Below are 22,940 nucleotides of genomic sequence, written 5' to 3' on the forward strand. Positions count from 1 at the left end.
GGAAGTCAACAAAATGAAGAAGTTTGGGGGATAACAGATGAGGGCACTATTTAACCTGTAGAATTGCCTGTACTTTGGAGAGTGAAATACAGATCTACYAGTGCAACTGAGGTGCCTCCTTACAACATAAAGTAAGAAATTTGTACACAATCCAAATACACTAAAAAAATAAAAATACAAAGCAGATATTGTGATTATAACTGAACACTGATCAGCGCTCTCCTGCTCATTAATCTATACTTCCAGTGTAACAATATTGGAGCTCTCATCTGTGCYCCTAAATGAAAATGATCAAAAAGATATCCTATTATATATTATAGGACTGTTTTTTTCTATATAGTGTTGCTATTTAAGAGAAATWATATTACACATAATATGGCTGCATCATTAGCAATTCTAATTCAATCTCCATATCCATTAATTTTCATAAACTCATTTTCCTTTACATTTTAAATTGCAGTTAAGTTACCATAAACCTTTATTTGCTGCATCTGCTGTAAAAGCATTTGATTTCTAACTGTAAAAAAAAGCTATAGTAGGAATATTTTTAGCTAGAAGGTCTACAGATGCAATGATCACTTTCAGTTTTGAAGCAGTAATTTTAAATTTTGCGATTCAATGCTGCAGGTATTTTTTCATTCAGAGAGGTGTGGAGTGCAGGGAGAAAACGAAGTGAAAGAGAAATACATGGATGATACCTACACATTTATGAAGTACCACGTGGAAACTGTGGGACACAGTTCATACACGGATACACTACCTGTGGATGGGGTGAGTTCATTCAAATTTAAATGACCAGGTTTCCCACCTCCTCATATGCACACAGAGGAAAAAGTGTAAGCAGAAAATACTGCCAAGTTTATTATCTTGTTTGATTTATTCAGTTTGAAGAATCAATTTTGTATTATTTCTAATTACAAACAAAAGTAAGGTTTAAATATACTAATAATTGAGAAAACATGGACAATGATGAAATAATGAAATATGTTCTTACCAATAGGAAGTGCTAGATCTTTCTTCATTAAAGCTGCTGCACACGATCCTCCTAAATTTGCCAGTTCTTTCTCCAGCTGAATAATACCCTTCAAATCAAATAAATTTTAAACCAAAATTAGTGTCTCAGAAAATAGGACAATAAATGTTTCCCTGCCAATATTTTATCTTAAGAAATGCTGTGTGACCCAGTTTGAAGCTTCTCAGCAAAGTATTTCTTGTCATACAGGTACTGCCATGTTTTGCTGTGACATAGGACAGTGTACCAAAATTTTTAGAATAAAAAGGTATGCTTGACAACAATTACTTAAAACTTTTCTTGCAACAGGCCCAAAGACTCCCAGGATAAGGGACAACTTATTTTTCTGGATTCATTATAAAACATRTTAGGTGTTTTCAGTAATCTCACAAAAAAAGCCAAAAGAAAGCACCGGATGAAAGACATGAAGAAATTTCATCTTCCCTTCACAATRAACAGTGGGGMAAATGACTCATGTCCTTACAGACAAAATGAGGGGACCACTGGGTAAAATCTGAGGCAGCCTAAATGTGCACAGCATTTCCAGGGAGACACAGTTTTGGTGTGAGCACTGGAAAAATAATGCAGGTATGTCATTAAATTGGCAGTGACAGTAAAATACTAATCACTGAAAGCCCCAAACCCTTGGATTTCTGATGCAATGTCAGAATTTCAGGACATTTTATATCCCACTGACATACCAAATAAAGCCACACTATGTATTTACAGACCACCACAACCCAAGCAAAAAGCCATTCCAACAATATCCTGATTAAAGGATTCCAAGTGAATAATGTGTTTAACCAAAAATGTTAAAACTTTTTAAAAATTAGTCTAAAAATATTTTGCCAATGWCACGCAGTCATACATGGAAATAAAAATATTTTTACCCTCAAAAAATAGCCTTATAGGAAAGATTTATTAGGTGCAGMAATTATAACTATCTCACTTTCTCCTTACCTCATCAGATCCTGGACTAAATTCATATCCAATTGCATAACATTTGAAACCATAAAAACAAGCTTTTTCATCTTTCACATAGTCTGATGCAGTCTCCAGAGAAAAAAGAGCTTCATTCCCTTAAAGAAGTGAAAGAGAAATTAATTAAATAAATAATATATTTCTCCTCTTTTTGTATGATTGTTTTATGTAAGTATACATGAAACTCAGCCTTTATATGTAAAATGTGAATTAAAACCATGGGAAAAAGCAGTTCAACACTTCAAGCAAGAAACCTACTATAAAATTATCAAYTTGTCAGCTGGGATAAAGGTCCTTCTTCAACTCTGTTTGCTAAGATAATTTTGCAGAAAAATCAAACTTCCTTTAATTATTTTAGTAACTGATATTACTAGTAATTACATCAGTATCTGTTTATTACCTGGCAATACTAATACCATGGTAGGCCATCCTGAAGATCCAGAGAATTTTTTGAGCTCTATCCATGAATTAAGGTTTTCATGAACAGAAGTATGCTTTGGTCCAAATCCCAAGCTCTGTGCAATTCTGACAGGAATTAGCAAACGAAGAACATCCTCTGACTGWGCAGTGCCACACTGAGTGTCAAACTCTATTGTTATCCACCTGACACATTCAGGAAAAGTMACCTAAAACAAAGCAACAGTTTAATTATGTTCAAGCTTTTGGCATTCTTGGGGTTTTTCTTTACAGTAATTTCTTCATTTCCATTTGGCTTTAACATTAAGTTCGTCTACAAAAGTGATTTTATTATGTAATTCTGCACAATTGTTTTCATATGCTTTGAATTAACATTAACCTAATTTACTCTTTGAAATTCACATAAATGGGAAGCAGTTAAAACTTTACTCAATTAGAATCCTGTATTATAACTTAATATTATAATTAAGTATTTCTGCTGACACCACTTGTGATCGTTTTTAAGAACTCTGTACAGGTTCATTAAATAAAACAACCAGACTACTACAAATATTTAACTCTCATATTCCTTTTTTAAACTCAAACTTCAACAGACATACTGAATATCTGTTTTGTGCAATCCCAAGAAAGTACAGAGCAGCTGAATCCCACTTGTGAATGTGGCCTACAGTACAACAGCATATAGATTTAGAAATTCAAATGCAGTAACCTCTAAAGCCAAGGCTTTAGACATGCTCCGTAAACTTTTAGGACAAAAGTACACATTATTGCATCATGATGATCACATAGTAACAACATTTTCTTCAGTGGATGTTTGCTGTCTCACAGGACAAGTAGTGGGATAGTCAAATAATAATAATTAATGTTCTTTTCAGACTCTTGATTAATAGGTTTGCTACCTCTGGATGTTAATTTGACTAGAACTGACTTCAGGTATTTTTACAAAACATTGTTTTAGCATTAGATAAGGAAGTCTGAATATATGATTATGTAATATATGTAAAGACTTTGAACTTCTGCATTCTCTACAGTTAGAGCAAAAAAACTGTGCCTGACAGTAGAAAAATCTAGGACTATGCAAATTTAGGGACTTAAAACAGATACCACAATTAGGGTATTAAAACTTCACCAGTTCGCACTTTACTTGATGTGGGAGGAGTTCTGTCCAGAAAGCAGTACAGCAACGATATAACTGTCTCCTACACTGGATAATCTTAATTATCATCTATGGCAACAATTTTTCAGACAGCAAATGTTGATTCAAGAAACTCATGTTTCAAGCTTTTAGGAAGCAGCATGTGCATTTAGAAATGGYGCTCACCTTATAGTGTGTAACRGAGGCAGGTTTATAGGGATGCTCACTTTCTACAACAGCATAGTGATTGGAGGTAGTACAMGCTGAAAGCCCTTGCTCCGGCTGGTTTCCAGTGGTGCTGTCTGTAGACTGATTTGGGTTAAAAGCTGGAGGGGCATATTTCTGATTCAGAACKGCCACAGAAGGAAGCAGCTGTTGTACCAGGCCAAAGACCTCAACAGCAACCTGTAACAYAACACCACATGGAATAAAGTATTATAACTTGGTGAAAACAATACTCTAAAACATCGATTTCTCTTCAATGGTTGGTTGAACATTCTCAGAATATCACTAACTACAATTCATTCAGGCATTTTTCAATTCTACAGCTACACAATCCTGACAGAAAAAGTACATTAATCTCTTCTTGGAGACTCGCCAAAGCTGAAACAAGAATCTGTATAGAACTGTGAGATCTTTTCCCTAAAACAACTTCTACTAAAACCTTGACCATTAACAGTAAGTGTCAATTCACAAAAAGCAAATACCACACGAAAGTCATAGTTCAGTTACACTTTGTAACAAAGTTAATAGTTAATGACAAGTTCTACTAGATTTTAAATGGTCAGTTCTCTTTCCTCTGCTTTAAAGATAAGTCAGAAAACAACTTAGAGCTAATAAAAAAGCAATAAAAGGTTATAGTATCTACAAGCTAAGGATTATTGACATTTTAAAATCTAACAACAGATTTCATGAGTATCCCAGACCAGGCACACGGAAGAATGCCATGCCACTGGAAAGAAATATTCTTTTGTTTATAGTGGACATCTTCCAATCTCTGTATTTCACAGAAATAATTCAGTGAGCAAATGYTTTTACTGTTTACTGTAAAAATAGAATTCATATAACAAAAAACTAATCCACCCCAATCTTCATCAATGAGCTGTAAATTATACTCTTCTCATTTTTTATCTCTTCCTGCTATTAAAGCCTATCATATTTCTCTCTGCTTCCTACAGGTARTTTTTTCATCATGTTTTCAATGGAGGTTAAAAAAAAAGTCATTACACATTTTCACTCTCGGAAAATTCATGAGTATGTTATCAAATATAGATCGCTAATTCATAAAATACTAAGAAATCAAGATGTTCAGATTTTCAGAGTAAACCTTTTCCTTGCATAACATTCATCCATTTCTTCAGTAATTTCTTTTGAGGAGCATACCTTGGGAATAGCTGCTGCTACTGGTCCTATGTAGGCTATGATGAGGGGAAGCAGCATTGAAAACAGACTGGAAGAGCTGAGTAATTCTGGAATGTCTTCAGCTAAGTAAAGATTASAACACAGGTATTAATAAACATGCTRTSGTTCACAATACACTTTTCTGGTTTGTCTCTTRTGAGTTAAACTTCTATTTCCTAGAYTAYTTTTCCTTCAAACTGTTTTYRTTATGTAGACAYTGTTGAMTTCTGAGTCTGCCAAGTCAAYCCAAGATAAATATGTCATTATATACAGTTTTCTGTTGAAAAATAACCTCCTCTCAGAGCATTATTTTATTGCATTCTTTGCCATTTTGTGAAGCTGTGTTCATATTTTTTACAGTACAAAAGTTAGCACAAAAAAACCCTCCCAGCCCTTCAGGTTAATGTTTATACCACTATGTAATATTGACACAGACATTTTGGCTGCAATGGCTAATATCTTCATTTCTCAAAAAGGGATGKTCAAGTGCATATATATTAATTACATTAACCAGTCATGCTGACTACAACCTCGGTGCATAAAATTTGCTACTAACAAATCATAGAGCACTTTTTGTAAATAAAGAATCTTACCAGATTTAATATGATATTTGTTTAACTGATTAACAAATTTCTACAAGGTATCTGACTATGATATTGCAAGTATAACTCAATGACACAGAAGTTACAGTTTGATACCCACAGGAATGAAAGGTTAGCAAAATATTCTGTGGCATGCAAAAAAGAAACATCACATCTTTTGTATTCAGGTGATAATTCTACTACTATGGCTTGTTACCAAAGTAAAAAGTTTTGAAAAGTAAAGYAAATTTTCTCAAGCCTTACCATCTACAGCAAGAGCTCTGTGCAACAAGTCTTTGGCTGCTCGTACAACAGCACTCACAACAGAAAGAGCCCTGCTACAATTTTTGTCTTCTTCATTAGCTTTGTTCAAGAGCTGTGACTGCAGATCTCCATCATACTCACTCCTGGATTAAGTGGATTAAGTTAAAATAAGTTCACAAAATATAAAATTACATTTAAAAAATGACTATTTTTTGGCATAGAATAAGCAAAATCATTTATGATAAAGCAATAAAGAAAAGAAAGCACAGAGGATATTCTGGAGGAAATGTCTCACTCTTAGCCCTTTGCAAGAACCTTATTTTAATTTGGAAAGAAAGTATAAGAAGCATTTTTCTGAAATGTTTCTTTTCTCTAGATGCCTTTTAAACCACAGAAATGCTTTAATTGCTATGCTCTTCCAAAGCCAGTCACGTATGTTGGTAAAAATAGAGCAATGTTAAATGCATCACAAAAACAAGTAAAACTTTCTTCATGGGTATTTCTGCATTTTCATAAGAAGGAAGAAGATTCTCCCTTCTTATTTCAAAGACTAATTATGGCTTTGAAACACCGTCTTGGGCTTTCCCTTAACAAATAGTTCTTTCTTTTAAATCCACTCTGCATGTCAAATTAGGCTCTCCTAAACAACTTTATGCATGAAACCATTTCAACAGGGTATATAAAAGATGTGATTTGATTTACTTTTTCAATGCAGTCAAATGACAATTATAAACTAATTCAAGCCCTCAATATGACAGTGATTAAGCCCTGGCATACAGAAACAAAATCACTTAGTCAACATGTAAAACAAAACTCTCCCATTCTCCCTTGGATATCTTACATTTGTCCAGAAAATTCTAATCTTCAAAACCTCATTCCAAAACATTATTATTTCAGGACTACTACTTCAGAATGTTTAAAAATTTAACCTTGAGCAATTTAGTGAACAAGGATACCTCACCTTCTCTATGATGTGAATCTTTTCAGTGTGAATTGGAACTGTAGCTTTGCTGTCAGCCTCAAGCTTTTTTAATTTGAATTTTTTAACCACTGATGGTGGGTGCAATTCAACAGAGTACTTTCCCARCAAATCCCTCCAAAACTTTTCTGTTTTTATTGAAAGTGTGCTCACTTCTGTATGTGCCCCTCCTTTGCATATGCATGAGCAACAATTCTCTTTGTTCTCTGAGCATCCCCCAAACAAAATGGAATGTAACTTGTGCAAGCTGTTCTGTAACAGTTCACTAAATATTAATTTCTTTGTAGGCAAATCAAGATTTCAAATCAGTATACATCAAACTATGACATAAACTGTGAGTCCTCAAACTAAGTCCATAACCACAGTCATGCATCATGTARTATTAGATTTCTCTGGTTTATACAAACTTCAAAAGACATTGTGATTTCAGTACGCAGCTGCAATTTTTTTCAACACAATTTATTCTATAATTGTTCCTAGTTATACTACTAGAGTCTTTTACAAGCTTCTTAGAATTTTATCAGTTGTAACAAAAAAAAACCTCAGACTTTTCTTATCTGAAGACAGGACTTTGGTGTGGGCTTTTTCATCTATTAATTTATTATTAAGTTAGAATGCCTTGAAGCTTCCATTACTGAAATTACACCTCTTGCTTTTCTGCAATCRAAGAAATTATTATTTCTCCTTAATTTTCTCTTTTGCCTGTATAAAAGCAGACAACCTAAGAGTGAAAATAGATGTTTTTCTTGTCTTTTTTCATGCTTCTTACAAAATGATACTTCCCAACTATGATACTGCGTAATAAATTCCAAGATTCCAGGAGACTAAATCAATGRAAGTATCATGATATGCATCAGTGCAATTCCATTCTTTAGTAAGCAATTACTTTTCGTTTTTACTGATAAGCTGAATCTTTGAGCACAACCTCAATTGTTATTAAAATGTAGTTCGGAGCTATTTTGCATCTTTAAACATACTACTACTATAATTTTGCTGGCCACTTCTTTGTATTTTATCTTCTTTAAAACCTTCTTAAGAGCAACGTATTCATGTGCTTGTTAGTCTAAAATACATCCGTTGTTGAAGAATTACTTTTTTTTTGTATCCTCTAAATCTTCTATTAGGTAGGTATATCTCACACATAATCAAATATAAAAGTAAATTTTTATTCATTGATCATTTTATTCCTTCCATCTTCTGTCGATCAGCCTTGCATTTCCAGTCTGAAAATTGTGTCTTGATATAGATACTAGGGCAAGCACCTCAAACATGAAAGCAATGCTTTCTGCAAAAGCATTACCATGAGTGAATTCCTACTGTCATACTGAAAGGCTGAAGTAAAGATTCCCTGCAAGATAGTAAGATGTTTCAGTTGATTTTCTTCAGGCACTTGCAATATTTCTTTTTCTACTTTTGAACTCTTAAGGGAGGAGACAGTTCCTATATAAATAGACCTTGCTTCACTACATGGTGCAATTGTTTTTGGAAACTGAGAAACAGAATATATCAGAGAGATCAACATCCCAGTGGGTAATCTCTCAAATTTCTCTTATGATATAGAAAAAGCAGAAATTAAAATAGTACAGTAGTAAACAATGGACCTTGTAASAAGTCAACCATCAAATTATTTGTCAAGTTGAAAGAACAGAACCTAAAGCAACACTGGAAGAGGCACCACAAATGCTCTGGATGCATTTATTCTTATTACTTCTCAAAAACCTATGTGGTATAATAGCACTATAATAGTTTTGTTCACTTTTCTTAGAAATGAATCTTTACAACACACAAACCTGTAATAAAGGATCTGTGGGATTTGTCCTCGTGTTTGGTTAGTGCCATTACTGCTCAGACTACATGTACTAAATGTAAACGTTACACCATCTGGGCACTGCACTGTGGTCATTCCACCATCTCCATTGGCTGTCCGACTTCCATAATTCCTCAAACGAACTGCRTATTTCACATTTTCCTTAAAAAGAAGAGCCAAAAATAGTATGCAATATAAAACAAATATCTATGGCTTCATGGTATTACCAAAGTAATTATTTTATATTAATACTGGAGTCTGAAAAGTCCTTCAAAGCAMWSSACAAATAAAATRAAACAAAACAGAYCAAGCATTTAACAAAATTCAAAGCTGTTCCATTTTCCCAAACTATGGACCATAACTTAAATTACTACTAATTGCTAGTAGAGTAAGCAGGTACCCAAGAAAATTAGCTACCAAGTTGCACGTTCAAGAATATTCTAAAATTAGTAAGCAACCACAATCTATCTTATGCTGCTGTAAAAACTGGGATCTAATTTCTTTTWGCTGAAGGATCTGGAACTTTTCATTTACAGGGTGAAACAGAGACTTTATGAAGCAYACATATCAAGATCAACTTGTGAATGTGTACACAAAACACCGAACAATTTACATCGAACATTTCAATATTTTTATCTAAAGAAGTTGTATGAAACCTACAGATGTGCATTTATTTTATTTACCTTCAGTGGCACAACTTTATCAAGYCTGATTTCAGCTATGTCACTAGGAGAATCATCTGTGGTRTAAGTTCCTTTAACCAATTCTAAAGATGTCCATCTATGAGAATGAGTTGCATCTCCGGTATGATCACTCTGATTCAAAGAAACAAAGAAATTTAATTACATTTATAACAAATGACACACTCACACAACTGTGAAACTTAGGTTTCATCGCATAGATTTTTACACATGGCATTGCAAAGAAAGATAAAAAGCATGTTCAGGGTCAACAGTAAAGCCTTTCTGCTAAAGAGAATATTACTGAGCAGAGAGGGTAATTTCCAATAGTAACCTATGCTTTTCCTTTGGAAGAAATCAGAATCATCAGTTATACTGAACAACTGTGCGTACAAGAACAGAGGTTTTTCTTCTTTACAAGAACCCAAAATACAGTCTTGTGCTGCTTCCAAGAGAGTACATCTACAGCACAAGAAAGATCTGTAGGTGTAGTCTGAGCATGGCTGGTAGGCCATTTCCCTTTTCTTTAATTTTTGGTTTTAACTAAATTTCTTATTTTCATTCAGTTTACAGAGAGATAATAATTTACATTTAGCTCCTGAAAGCAAAAAGCCACYTATACTTCAAATATTATTTGTAATAAAGAAAGAGTTCAAGACAATAACCAAGATAAGGACCCTTCTTGATAAGGTATGTAGCTTGTGGTAACAAAAAAGTCACCACCACAAGCAAACCAAAAAACCTTACTAACACTGCACCACTTTAGTAGTAGCCTAGACTGAAAAACAATGACAATGTTACATWAATAAATAATATTCTAAAAAACCTCTGAGGTTACTTTTGTTCAAATTGTCTCAAATGCAGTACTTACATCATCAACTAATACCTCCAACTCATACTCATGAATTCCTCCTCCACCATAAACAGAAAATCCCACTACAACTACACCAGGTTTGTCAACAGAGAAACATATGGCATCAGGGGATCCATTCCCAGTATTCCAGCTTCTTCCTTGACTTGTTTTAGTAAATCGGTTTGGAGTGGACTTGACAGAATGGAGAGAATTCAGTCCATCAACCTGCAGAAAGTTAAATACAGGTGTCAGAAAAGATTAACTGCTAAATGTTAGAACTTCAGCAAAGCAAAGTTAAGTGAATGAAATTACCAGGTTTTCGAACTGGGTGAATTTTAAAAGTCAACTCATAAACTACAGAAGATGCCACTACTGAGCCTTCTAGTCAATACTGACTAAAAAAAAAAGTATTTCTGGCAATTAGAAATTAACTAGAAATAATTAGGAATACAATTAGGTTTTTTTTTAAGTATTTAAATATATATTTTATGGGGTAAATTAGTACAAAATACAGATTAGCTGTACTAAAAGAAATGTTAGATACTTCTGCATTAGGAACAGTCAAGATCAAGAGAGGGCAGATACAGATGTTACATAATGRTAAGAACACCTTGAATCATGGTGTTATCAAAAGCTTGATTTTTTCTGTGACAATAGCTTGTCAACAGCACAGTGAGACCCCTTTAATGAAGTCAGATACTTTTCTGTCACTTAATGMAGTTACAGACTCATTAAAGGATATTTCATTGTATATGTACACAAACATGCAGGCAAAAAGCAGAGCACTCCAAAAGTTGCCATTTTGTAAACAATCCGCAGTATTCTGCAGCCATAACAAAGTAGCTAATTATCACCAGGACTTTCCTAACAYGGTGAATCTATGCTTTTAAATTTATGCAAAACATCTGAGCTTCTCAGAACTGAGAATTCCAGAATCTCTGAAAGATCTGCACACTATAAAATACCTGTCATAGCCYGTATCACATTCATAATCTATTTGCCCTGAAAGACTTCTAAAGATTATTTAATAGCAGTTTTACCTCAGATCCTAATGCTGATGCTGTAAGCTCACTCACAATACTAGCAAGCAATCCACAGGTATTAGAAACCAGATGTGAAGAGAATAGTTCATTTTCTCTTCTAAGGCTGTTCCGCACTGGTAAAACAACAATAACCAACATCTTTTCCAGCACTTCCCGAAAACTTGTCATCCCTGAAACATTTTCTTCACTCTGCAGTATGAAGAAAAACAATGACAAATGACACGGTTATTAAAAAAAAACAAAACAGACTTTCACATATTATAAACACATGTAATTAAAATATCTGTGACTTCATAAAGATAGGAAATGTCTAGAGGGAGGGAAAAAAATGTCAAAGCTATCAYAGCATGTATTCCTTTGTCAAAAGAATTGATTAATGTTCTTAATTKCCTGAATAAGATGGGGACAAGTTTATTGCATTGGAAAGCTACCACATAGAGGTGTCCCTCTCAGGAGAGGTCTTATCTTCATAGCCTATAAAGCTCATAAAACCTATGGACTTTATAAGCCTACATYAGAACACAGCTCATACATAGCTGCCTGTGAAACTTTCATATAATTTTCTTCTGCAGTGTTTAAAAAAGAAACTTGGAAGCTTTATTGTTTTGCTGTTGGCAAAAAGAATCCTCTGTGCAAAAAGCTAAGATAAAACCAATGGTGGGATGATTATAAACACAATATTCTTTGATGAATGAAGACTATGAAACAACCCAAGCTTAGGCATCTACTGCATCTTCTACCTAGCAGTGACATCCACTGTTTTTGTAACAGTTAGCCACACTGAAAATCATTCCCAGTAAGAAAAATAAAATCAGCTATACTGATGAAAATCTAAGGTTTATCTTTCTCACTATTTTGTCTCCCAAAAATAACTAAATAGTGAACCAATACAGAAGACAGTCAGGTGAAGCAAACCTGTACAGATACCGACACAGAATACTTTTCCATCTTTTACTSTTATGAGGCAGCTGTATCCAAGATATAAATATTACATTCGCATTTAATAGTGCCTGGTGGGTTTTTTCTTCATTAATTTGGGCAGGTGCTTTSCAAGTGCATGAAAGATTTTAGCATAATAACAGCCTACAGGAGTATGTCCCCCAGATTAACCACACATTTTATGAGGAGCAGAAAATTTCTGACTTACATTTTGCTCAAAACTTCTGGTAGTGGTAGACTTAACAACTATCCGTTATTTACCTCTCTTGCATAAYTCATAATTTCCTACTATCTTACCCCTGTTGCCTTCTGAAGTGAAGAATATTATTTAGTAATCCCATTTCCCTGATTATCATCTTTACCTTTTTAATTACTGTAAAACAATTCTAAAATAACAGAACTGCTAAAATACATCATTCAAGAGCCCTTGATTAGGAAATGGTTGAATAACCTTTGCTAGAAYTTTACTGGGCTTCCCTTGTCAGTGTCTTTACAAATTCCAGTTTGGGACATGACATTTTATTACTAAAGCTCTGTTGGCTCTTCCTCCAAATACCAGATCTATCTACACATTCTTCCTTGTGATCATATCAAAAAGCTGAAGAACTGCTGCAGAAAACACTATGCAACAGAATCCTACTGAAGCGTATTTCTTCCAATTTAATATTTGAAGATAAGAATCATTTTTGCTCAGACATTCTCCAAACCAGAAACAGTTGGGATACCTCAGACAAAAAGATATAATTGGAAAAAAACATCAGTTTCAGAACTAAGCACTATAGAAAGAAAACACTTAGGCAAATTCGTCTACATCTTTATCAAGCAAAGACTTYAAGGTACATAACAGCTTTCTCTTGCAAAGTAAAAGAAGTCATAAAAGTTTTAGAACACATCCTAACCTGACTAAGTTTTTCCATGTGTGCCACCAGAAGAGGAAAGCGATGGGCCAGAGCAGAGTCGTTCTCAGTGCTGACTTGTTTAACCATGGAGCGCAGCAAGGCCTCTCCATCATAAGCAATTGGGAAGATGGAGGTCAGCTTCACTGAAGTGTGGCAGAGAGCAGACATCACAGCAGCAAGGAGACGACTACTGGAAGTCTTGAAGTTTGCTTCCTGGATGTCCTAAGACATGAAAAGAAATTAWTAGAATGGCACCACTGCATTGAAACAAGAGACAAACTACTTTTGAAAGGAACTTTCCAGCTTTGTTGTAAAAAGAAAAATAACGTAGAAAAAGCTTTCCTATGAATTTTACATTACCTTCTATCATTAGCTTGATTTTAGATCTTCAAAACCYGAGTAATTAAAATTTCTTRGTTGGCATATTTTAAAATAATAAAYCCATCTAATATTACTTTKGAAATTATGGTATCCTTKGAAGACACRGCATTTCTTATAATTAACAATTATAATTAAACAACTTAAATAGAGTAATACATTAAAGAACAGATTCYTCCTTGAAACTGTATATGCTAAATGAATTTTTATGCAAAGCAGCAAATTGTTTACATCTCACCACAAGCAATGCAAGCAACCAATTACACTGTTTAGATGTGGGATGCTTATTCATAAGAAGCAAAATAACCAGAAGAAAGTTGTTGATTATAGAATAATATTCCCAGCTGCTTCTCGTATACTTGGCTGGATGAGACCACTGCAGCAATGTTTAATAAAGAGGAATTACTCAAGTATTAGTGATAAAAAATACCACATGGATGCTCTTAGGCAACACGCAGCAAGAGTAAGCACATATAAGGCATGGCCTCAATACTAAAAAAGGAGGTGCAGACAGCTACCAAAACCACAAATTTTCTTCACTGTCCCATGGAGAATCTTGAAAGCTAAAGAAGATAAAGTTCCTAGGCTCTTGTTGRGCTACATTTAGAGAATACCCCAAATAAACAAAACCAGAAACAAATCCAATACTAACCATTTAAAAAAACAACCCAAACAACAACATTCAAGCAGAATTCAAGCTGCAAATCAGGATAAGTGCAAAAAAGCAACAGAAGTTTTAAATACTAGTTGGCTTCAATTTGAGCAAAAGGGCCAAGCTAAGCTGTAATATTGACTTGTGCTATTTTAACGTACCTGGTCCAAACAGTTCAGCAAGTCACAAAGACACGCCCACTGGAGAGCTGGTGTTGGATAAAATGAATGGAAGCAAGCTGTGAATGTATTATGGCATTCCTGAAGAACAGCTTCCAAAAGACTGAGAGGCTGACTCAGGTATCCTTGTGGATCATTGTCCAACTTCACCATGCAATGATCAACTCCTTCAGATAAAATTTTTCTCAGYAAGGTCCTAGTTTTTCCAATGCAATCTGCTAGTTTGCTGGTTTCTTCTACAACTGCCTTAGCTGTAGCTAGAAGATTACAAAAAGTGAAGCATTAAATGTACAAAAATGAAGTATTTTTATGTTAAAATGCACATTTTAAATGCAAAGAGAAAAACTGGAATTTGGCAATACTGTTGTATCTACATTCAGATAAGTTAATTTCAAAAGTAAAACAGTGCAGGGTGTTAAACTCTACCACAGAAACCTGAACATTAGAAATTCCCACTTTTCTGGTCTTTTATAATATATRCTGTGTTTTAATATGAGCATTGTTAAAGTACAGTCATGAAAAACAAATACAGTCTTTCCAATTCACACTGTGCTCACCACCAAAGAAGACAATATGTACAGAAACAAGAAAAAAAAAGATACAAGCAGTCCAAAAGTCAACAGACAAGTCAATCAGAAAATTAACCTGAAAATACACATATTACAGTATAAACATTACACTGCAGTAGTAGTGGGGAACTTGGTTATTAAGACAATTGAAAATACCCTGTTTCTAACAGCAATTCTTTTAATTGCTCCAACAAAAYCACCTGTATGAGCGTTCCATCTTGTATCATATCCTACATGAATACTTAGCTCAGACTTCAAATGTCCTGTAGATTACTATTCGCTAATAAATATGAAACAAGTGGACTACGAGGAATACCTGATATGGGATATATTTCACAGGTGTAGACCCTCAGCAATCTCAGGCAGCAAGTGCCCACAAAACGCAACCTTTCTAAATCCAGTAGAGTAGCAGTGTATTGGAAACCCTTCAGCCCACGAAGTTCTTCAACTCCCAGCACCAGTGTTGTCCAACTCCAGTGAAGAATGCTCAGTAAAGACTCAAAGCATTCCTATTGCAGGATATGAAGGATACCAAAAATAGGTTTTGTGTTAAAAAACAAGTGATCTTTCTACATCAGTATTAGATGAAAGGTAAATAGCAACCATACCCATGTATATTATGAAAASATCTTTATGCCTTTACACATCTACCATGCAACACAAAACTGTATTTTGCTYGAGAATAAAAAAATGCATTAAGAATGCAGGGACACTTCACTGTTAACACCATGATAAAATCGATGCATAACATATGCTAGAATATTTAAAATGTGAAGCCTCTCATTTATTTAAGAACTAACAACTGTATTTGCCTGTAATGAAGATTTTCCAGTCAATTTTATTTTCTTTATCTACAGATGAATGTAATATCTACTTTTGACATAATACATTCTTGCCATAAAGACTTACCAGGGCTGTTTGCACTTTGTTTTTAAACAGTAATCAGATGCAGAATCATGGCCACTACATGGCATTTACAGTACTTGAGAGCATAACAGAAACACATGATAGTTCACAAAACTGAGGATTTTAAAAGTTTTGTTTCTACTATTATTATTGTATGTGCTCAATAATTTCACAAAGCTGTACCTCAGAAAACAAAACTAAAGTATTTGGTGTTGGACACCTTCAAGTTGCAACAATCAGAGTGACTGTTCAAAGTCAAATATTAAAATGCCTCTAGAAATGCCAGAAAGCCAAAATCTTCCTCTTATCCTGGTTCATATCTATGGTGAGGGTAAGAGCAGCAAGATAATGAAGAGCAAGAATACACTGCGAAGTATTAAAATCCACAGAAGTTCATAGCTTAATGCAAATATTTTTAAGCAAACATACAYTGAGTAGTTATTAATATGTTGATAATACGATTACTAAAAATGCAAATCATGTAGATAATACATTCCTAGAAGAAACCTAACAGGAGATCATCCTAATCATTAGAGAGTACTAAAGAGATAGAGAAGACATAAATGAAAGACAGTAATGTGATTTAGAAAATCATACTGTGGCTATCCATATGGAGACAAGAACTTGTGTATAACTATCCATGGAGAACACTGACAGTATGTGTAATACAGTACAAAGTATAAATCAGGATGGAACTGAAAATTAAATAACCATTAATTGCAACTGTATACAGATATCTGAAATACAGATAAGGACTGTATTTCAAAAACACAACGACAAAATTTGCCTTACCCTGCATGATAATATCGCATTTCAACGTCACACAGGATTTCTCAAAATCTGACAAGCCCCCTTGTATGTGAAGAGCTACAGCCTACCTTCTATCAGCAGCTGCAGCTCACTGTGCCTAGAATATTACTAACCTYAGTTTACCAAAGTTTAATTAAATGTTCTCTGATTTTGAATATGAACAGGAATGCATCTAAGAGGAAGATAAATCTCACCAGTGACCTATTAGTGCCAGTAACATAAAAGCCATGTAAGAGAACTGTAAAGTTCCCTCAAACTTCTAAAAAGCCTGCTAATACAGATTTTTTAGCAGGAAGTAAAGCTTATACATTGAATACAACCAGTGAGAATGAGCTCAACTCCAATTCCCCTCTCACTAAAAAACTCCAAACCAAGTAGCTTAACCTTGGAAGCAAACACATTTCTAGACTCTCATCCTCAGGTCAATACCAAGATTAGTTTAGATCCAAGTTTACATTTGAAATCTTCAGAAAAGTAAAAAAAAAAAAAAAAAAAATTAACTCATCAGTGTACCTAACTTCTCCTTGAGAAAGCAAACACAAAGCCATTATTATTTCCACATCTACATCTTTCAGTTTCCTAACCATGTATGAACTTGGAAGAAACACAAAAGATTCTTGATAGTACTCACCACTGACACAGTTCTGGCAAAAGATCTCTTTAAAATGTGCACGGGTTCACTGGTTTGTTGTTTTCCTTTGGATGCACTGCCATCACTTGTTGGCAACCTGGAAGAACAATTTTAGAACTTACTTRAAATCTCCAGTTTTTACTTTTAGTAGAGTTTTGGGTAGGGTTTGCTGGTTTTGTTTTCTACTTTTTGTAGTTTTTTCTGATTTTATTGTTCAAATAGAAGAAAAAAAAAACTAAGTGAAAAAAGTTATAACTATCCAAAAAATGTTCAACTTCAACATGACTTCCTGCAGTGCGTAATCATTCTAGACCAGTAACCAAGTAGCAAAAAATATGAATCATGTTATATGAAACCATGAGTTCTACAAATGTAGAAKAAAGTCTCAGGACTCATGCAGGATGACTGCAAGAAAAATAACAAGGAAGGAAATGTGGGTATAATTTATTACTTTACTCAAAGACACGAAGTTTTTCCTGCATTGATTTCCTTCATTTAATACAATAGTATTTTCATGAAACATGGTTACTTAAATGAATTCCATATTTCTATTCTAAAAACATGCCAGTAAATTGCTCCAGAGGTCAAAGTATTACCTGTATAGTAGTTGTGGAATCTGCCCTGCGTTCACATCTGTACCATTATTTGATTTCTTGGAACTTTTAAACTGAAATACAACACTGAAAGAGAAACAACCCAATTATATTTCGAGTCTTACTAAAGGTCTTGTTTCTCAATAAAAAATAAAGAAGAAAACATACCCATCATCTGTAGTAATAGAGGCCTGTCCATGAGATCCACAATCACTGCTAGGTCCTGACACTCTTGCCCAGGCTACATACCACCAGCCAGCTTGTAGGAGTACTGGCTCATCAAACATCATTGCATATTTCTCTCTGGGAGAAGTAAATTTTGGAAAATGTTAGATGTGAATTATTTTTTAAATTAACTTTTAACAAATTACACACYGATTATAAAAGAAATTGAGAAGTAATGGAATTAAGTTGTTGTGTCTATTTATACTCAAATCCCAGAAGTTTTTAATAGAAAATTACTGTAGTAATTAAAAGATAATAATGCAGAAGGACCTAGAAATGCCTAAGTCTAGCTTGATTTTGAATTGTGAAACAATCACATATCAATGCCAAACAGAGTAAGGAGACATTCACTTAAATTAACACAGACAAGCCTAATTATACTTACTATATAATACTGCAACGAATGTGCTAATTATGAGGTACTATACAGTATAAATTCAATTTCAGAAAATGTTTGTAAATTAAAAGAACTTATACATAAATTCTTAGTAATTACAATTGATATTAAAGAAAATAGTAGAATATATATTTAGAGGATTGATATGTAAGATTTAAACCTGAAAAAATTAGTCATGTATCATTTGATTTTTAAACTACTTCATTTCAGAGAATGAAAAAGCAGCTACAACATGGCTAACCCCATCCAGACACACAAAAGAGTTGCTGCAGTGTTTCGTCTTGGCATCTCATCACACGAAGACAGGATTTGACTTAGATTTATACAAGAGCAAAAATTAGATTATTTTTCTTTTTTTAAYTTAAATACCATAATGGTTTGGGGATATATGTGATGTTTTACTATTTCCCCACACACTTTTAAGAGTTTTACATCACTTGCTACAAAATTCTAATGACATAGATTATCTCTGTTGATATTTAAAATGTGTATGGGAACAGTAAAAATAGAGATCACAAAGAAGGTATAATAAGCAGGTAAGCTGAACATCTTACCTGGCAGCACAATCATATGCTAAGACATCTGTCTCAGCAAGAAGGTCTCCATCTGTCTCATGGTCTCCCCCATCTGGACCCAATTCAAACAACTGGTGAAGTAAGAAAAAAGATAAAATTATGTCACAGGAGTTAGAAACCTCATATTACTGCTTTTTCCTGTCTGACATTCTGGAAACCATATACTTGTCTTCCTTCCCCTTCCCAAAAATGACTACTGCTTAGTATCACTGATAGGCAAAATCCCATTTTCAAGTCAGGCATTAACTGTGAAGAAATAGCAATTGACACTGACCTCGCAGTTTTATGTCCAGATACATTTTTAAGTAGAGAAACTCCCTAAGTCTTGCAAGCAAGACAGAAGAAAAGCATCTAAAAAAGGCAAAGTTGGGCAGAAGGTGCAGGGTTTCCATCAAAGACTGAAAAGTACTATATAAATTCTTAGCAGAGATAGTCCATAGTGTTATAAACAGTTGGTGACTGGGACAAAACATGACACCTTCACTAAGAGGACTTTGTCTTATTTAAAAATAATTTCTAGTTTGATGAGTTTGAAAAAGGTAATTCTCAGCTCTCGACTTCACCCACTGTGCCTGCATAATGCTTTTTACATACAATAAACTACTCATTAAGAATCAAACTAATCATGGTTTTAGCTAGCATTTCCCAAGTTCTGATTTGGAGACATAACATTGTTTAAAACAAAACAAAAACCCCTACCTTTATTTTAGCAGTGTATTCACCTCTACCACCAAAAAGACCAAGACCACCTAACAAAATATCTGTATCAGCACAGAAACGGATAGCTTCTACTGAGTGGGCTGAATAACCCCAGCCTCCTCCATGACCTGTAAAAAACATCCAACAAAATATAATTAATCTTAGTCTTTTTTCTGCAAGTTGAGCAGCTTGTGTTAAAAAATTTTAGTGTGTACATACTTTCAAATCTGTTAACCACACTATAGTCTTCTTTAGAATAAACTTTCATTACTGCTTGAGTCTCTTCTTCTGTATTYGCAACACCCATTTTTAAATCCTGCATAGCAGCCAAAGTATCAAGGCAACCTAAAAGAAAGCAAAACCAAAAAGAACMCAAAATTTCTCACTGTTGATTATAAGCATTGACATGGAAATGAATACTAGTTAAGAAAACCAAAGCAATCCATTTTGTCCCTAAACCACACATATGCTRCTGAATAGCTTTATACTTTTGATTTGGTCAAGGGTCATTCCTGCAGAATCTCAAGGCTTGCTACTGAAGATTAACTTCATTTAATTTATTTATTCTCCAGAATAACAAATGTGATTAAACCTATTTTGCAACTTTTCCAATGGAAAATAAATTGCCAGTAAGAGTTTTTCCTTTTTACACTTACAATATTACACAGAAAGAGTTGAAGTARTAACTGAATTACAAGCAGATTTGTAAGTCTTCATAAAAGGTGTTTTGTTATTCTGCAGACTGTCCTAAAGACTGTCCTAAAAGATCATCTAGAAAGGTCTCTTACTTTATTATGCTGACACCTGATATTAGAGTTCCACCAGAACTCTAAAATCCTCTAACATATTAAGATGGCAAAAGATAACTACATCAGCTAAACTAAGACTTAAAAGCAGCTGTAAAAGACTACAAAGTAAAATTCAGGAAGTTTTTAGATTACAGTTTGTTTAGACATTAAATCATATTACTTTATTTCACCTAAGCTTCTGACTCATCAACTATAAAAGCATACCTAGAATATGCAAAGCTGCATGAGATCTGGTGGTTAGAGCTTTGGAACCTGTTGGCAGGGCAAGTTCTGGACTCAAAATACTACACCGGGATTGCATGTCTGGAGCTGAGGGAAGCCTGGAATCGGCAACTACTGCATTGTAACTCCACAGTTCCCTWGCATTTGGTCGAAACCTGGAGCAAGAAAAAACAGAATGAACAAAACTTTTCATCTACTGCAAAAATACAAAATCTACCAGGTAATTAAATTTTTAAGGTATTTAATGTAMAATGTAGATCTGCTGGTATGAACTYTTGAAATTAAGCATCACTAGASCAARCATATATAAACTTTACTAGYTTAAGACTCCAGCAAATGAAAAGATACAAAAACATTATTGTACTCTATGTCAAACAGTCATATTATGGGTTTACATATTTCACTTCTGAAAGTGAAAGACACTTCACAAAGCTAATAAATGTTAAAACAGTATTATCTATTAAGAAGTATGAAGTAAGTAGCAAAGTATTAAATAGAATGGCAGATGAGCTCAAAAATTATAAAGATGCCRAGTGAAAGTAAAAGGCTTACCTTCAAATAAGAGTAAAAAAATCTTGAGGAATCCCACATATTTTGTTTGGGCTTTTTTAAATGGGTAACATCACCTCATGAGTTTTTAAGGGATTATAAAAAAGGGCARCATAAACAAGGGAATACAAAGACTTTCTACAATACACATACATMCAGATTAAYACATMRAAGAAGAAAATGAAATCTTTGAAACCACTAAGTAAAAGGAAGAAACAGCAAGAACATATARGCCTATGGGAGTGTTCTGAATAACACAAAAGGAATTTTGACTTGGTGCAGTTTCAAAAATCTAATGGAGAAAGAAATAGTTTTAACTAAAAATATTACAAGACACCATATATATTCAGGATTTCCACAGACATCAACGTTCAATTTTAAACACACTTATGACATGACTCAACGCTTGAATTTCACTAAAAGATTAAGTCACAAAGCTTTGAAGAAATGTTTAAAATGTATGTCATCAGAAAGCTGTCTCGGTACAAGAAATTGATCCATAATTTAAATAAGCATGAATAAAAATGTCCAGGAWTAATATACCAAATATTTAACTACTAATAGGCATATTTATTAACATGTTTGTTCTTCAGACTGTTTCAGTATTTTCTACTGAACCAGAATGGGATATACCAGAGAAAAAAATCTGCAGTCTCAAATAATCCACTCTTCAGTTAAGTATTTAACMTCTAGATTTAGTTCTACAGTYCCCAAAATACTGCAAGACAATAAAMCACCTCAACTCATGTTTACCCATAATAAAAACGTAATGTGTGACTTGGGACTTGCTCAAACTGAATAACCATTTTATTGTCTACATCAAGTTGAATATCATTACCTTGCCTCCCCTGAAGCTTGCTGCATTCCCATGGCCACTGATAACTGGCTTTTTAACAAATGGAGTCTTTAAGTGGATTTAAACATGCTGAAAATACAGAGCTCTAAGGGATGTGGGTGCTACTCTTGTTTCTAATCTCAGCACAATTTAAGGAAGAACTGAGACCTAACCAGTGAGATTCAAACAATCCTGGGTATGAGCATAATGCAGACCTACAACCATCCAAGGTAATTCCTACATCATAAAGACATATGCCTGGCAAACGCATGCTTCCATGTTAACTGGCTGTTAAGTTCTTGAATCTCAATTTTGGATAAAGACATCCAAAGTAGGATGCAAGTAGCTTTCGAAGACATGATTCTATGAGATGTCATCTTCTCCAGATAAATACAGAATACTCTAACTTGTTTTGTCATCAAACAATTTAAACATCTTCAATATCCTGAACTCAGATGGAAGTTCAGATTTCTCTYCCAAATCCTAGCTAACACAGCTTTTAAATAGTTACAGAAAAAYAGGATATTCTATTCTATTCTAGTTATGATTCTGTTTTGGAACCGAGGCTTATTATCTTCATTGGCTCCAAGACTCCATTACAAAGATTGAAATAAATACAGTTAGTCTCAATGTATWTACCATCTAAATAAACACCTTTATTTTGACCTCCCAAAATGTCAGAACTGAGAAGAATACCATTGCTCCACCCCTTCTCCTATTCAAGTCTTAACCCCTAACGCCTGACAGAAGARCAACAATTTAAGATACACACATATGGCAGCTGAGTATGGCAAGGAAGTTTTTCAGTTAAGTGCTAAATAGACAGAGAAAAGGGAGTAAAGAAACAGAACAGATTTGGATCCTCCAAATATTATCAGACTGGAATGAGAATGATGAAAAAAAAAAAAAAAAAAAAAAAA

General features: G+C 34.0%; 1 protein-coding gene across 15 annotated transcripts in view; it reads right to left on the reverse strand.

Moving 5' to 3' along the window:
- Positions 1-22,940, reverse strand: part of MYCBP2 (MYC binding protein 2) — a 168,462-nt gene that overhangs the window by 70,417 nt on the left and 75,105 nt on the right. For all 15 annotated transcript variants that reach the window (XM_057366504.1, XM_057366511.1, XM_057366497.1 and 12 more), the window contains 20 exons: positions 20,619-20,791; positions 19,825-19,950; positions 19,606-19,733; positions 18,886-18,977; positions 17,878-18,012; positions 17,713-17,796; positions 17,117-17,213; positions 15,086-15,278; positions 14,183-14,457; positions 12,992-13,213; positions 11,151-11,342; positions 10,129-10,335; positions 9,261-9,392; positions 8,561-8,739; positions 5,792-5,934; positions 4,929-5,029; positions 3,732-3,950; positions 2,394-2,619; positions 1,973-2,091; positions 995-1,082 (listed from right to left, as the gene is read on the reverse strand). In XM_057366504.1, the coding sequence (XP_057222487.1) occupies positions 995-1,082; positions 1,973-2,091; positions 2,394-2,619; positions 3,732-3,950; positions 4,929-5,029; positions 5,792-5,934; positions 8,561-8,739; positions 9,261-9,392; positions 10,129-10,335; positions 11,151-11,342; positions 12,992-13,213; positions 14,183-14,457; positions 15,086-15,278; positions 17,117-17,213; positions 17,713-17,796; positions 17,878-18,012; positions 18,886-18,977; positions 19,606-19,733; positions 19,825-19,950; positions 20,619-20,791 (3,131 nt within the window). The remainder of the gene's footprint in view (positions 1-994; positions 1,083-1,972; positions 2,092-2,393; positions 2,620-3,731; positions 3,951-4,928; positions 5,030-5,791; positions 5,935-8,560; positions 8,740-9,260; positions 9,393-10,128; positions 10,336-11,150; positions 11,343-12,991; positions 13,214-14,182; positions 14,458-15,085; positions 15,279-17,116; positions 17,214-17,712; positions 17,797-17,877; positions 18,013-18,885; positions 18,978-19,605; positions 19,734-19,824; positions 19,951-20,618; positions 20,792-22,940) is intronic.

The sequence above is a fragment of the Malurus melanocephalus genome, unplaced genomic scaffold (genome assembly GCF_030028575.1).
Source record: "Malurus melanocephalus ecotype Western Australia unplaced genomic scaffold, MMel_1.1 scaffold_66, whole genome shotgun sequence".
Lineage (NCBI taxonomy): Eukaryota > Metazoa > Chordata > Aves > Passeriformes > Maluridae > Malurus > Malurus melanocephalus.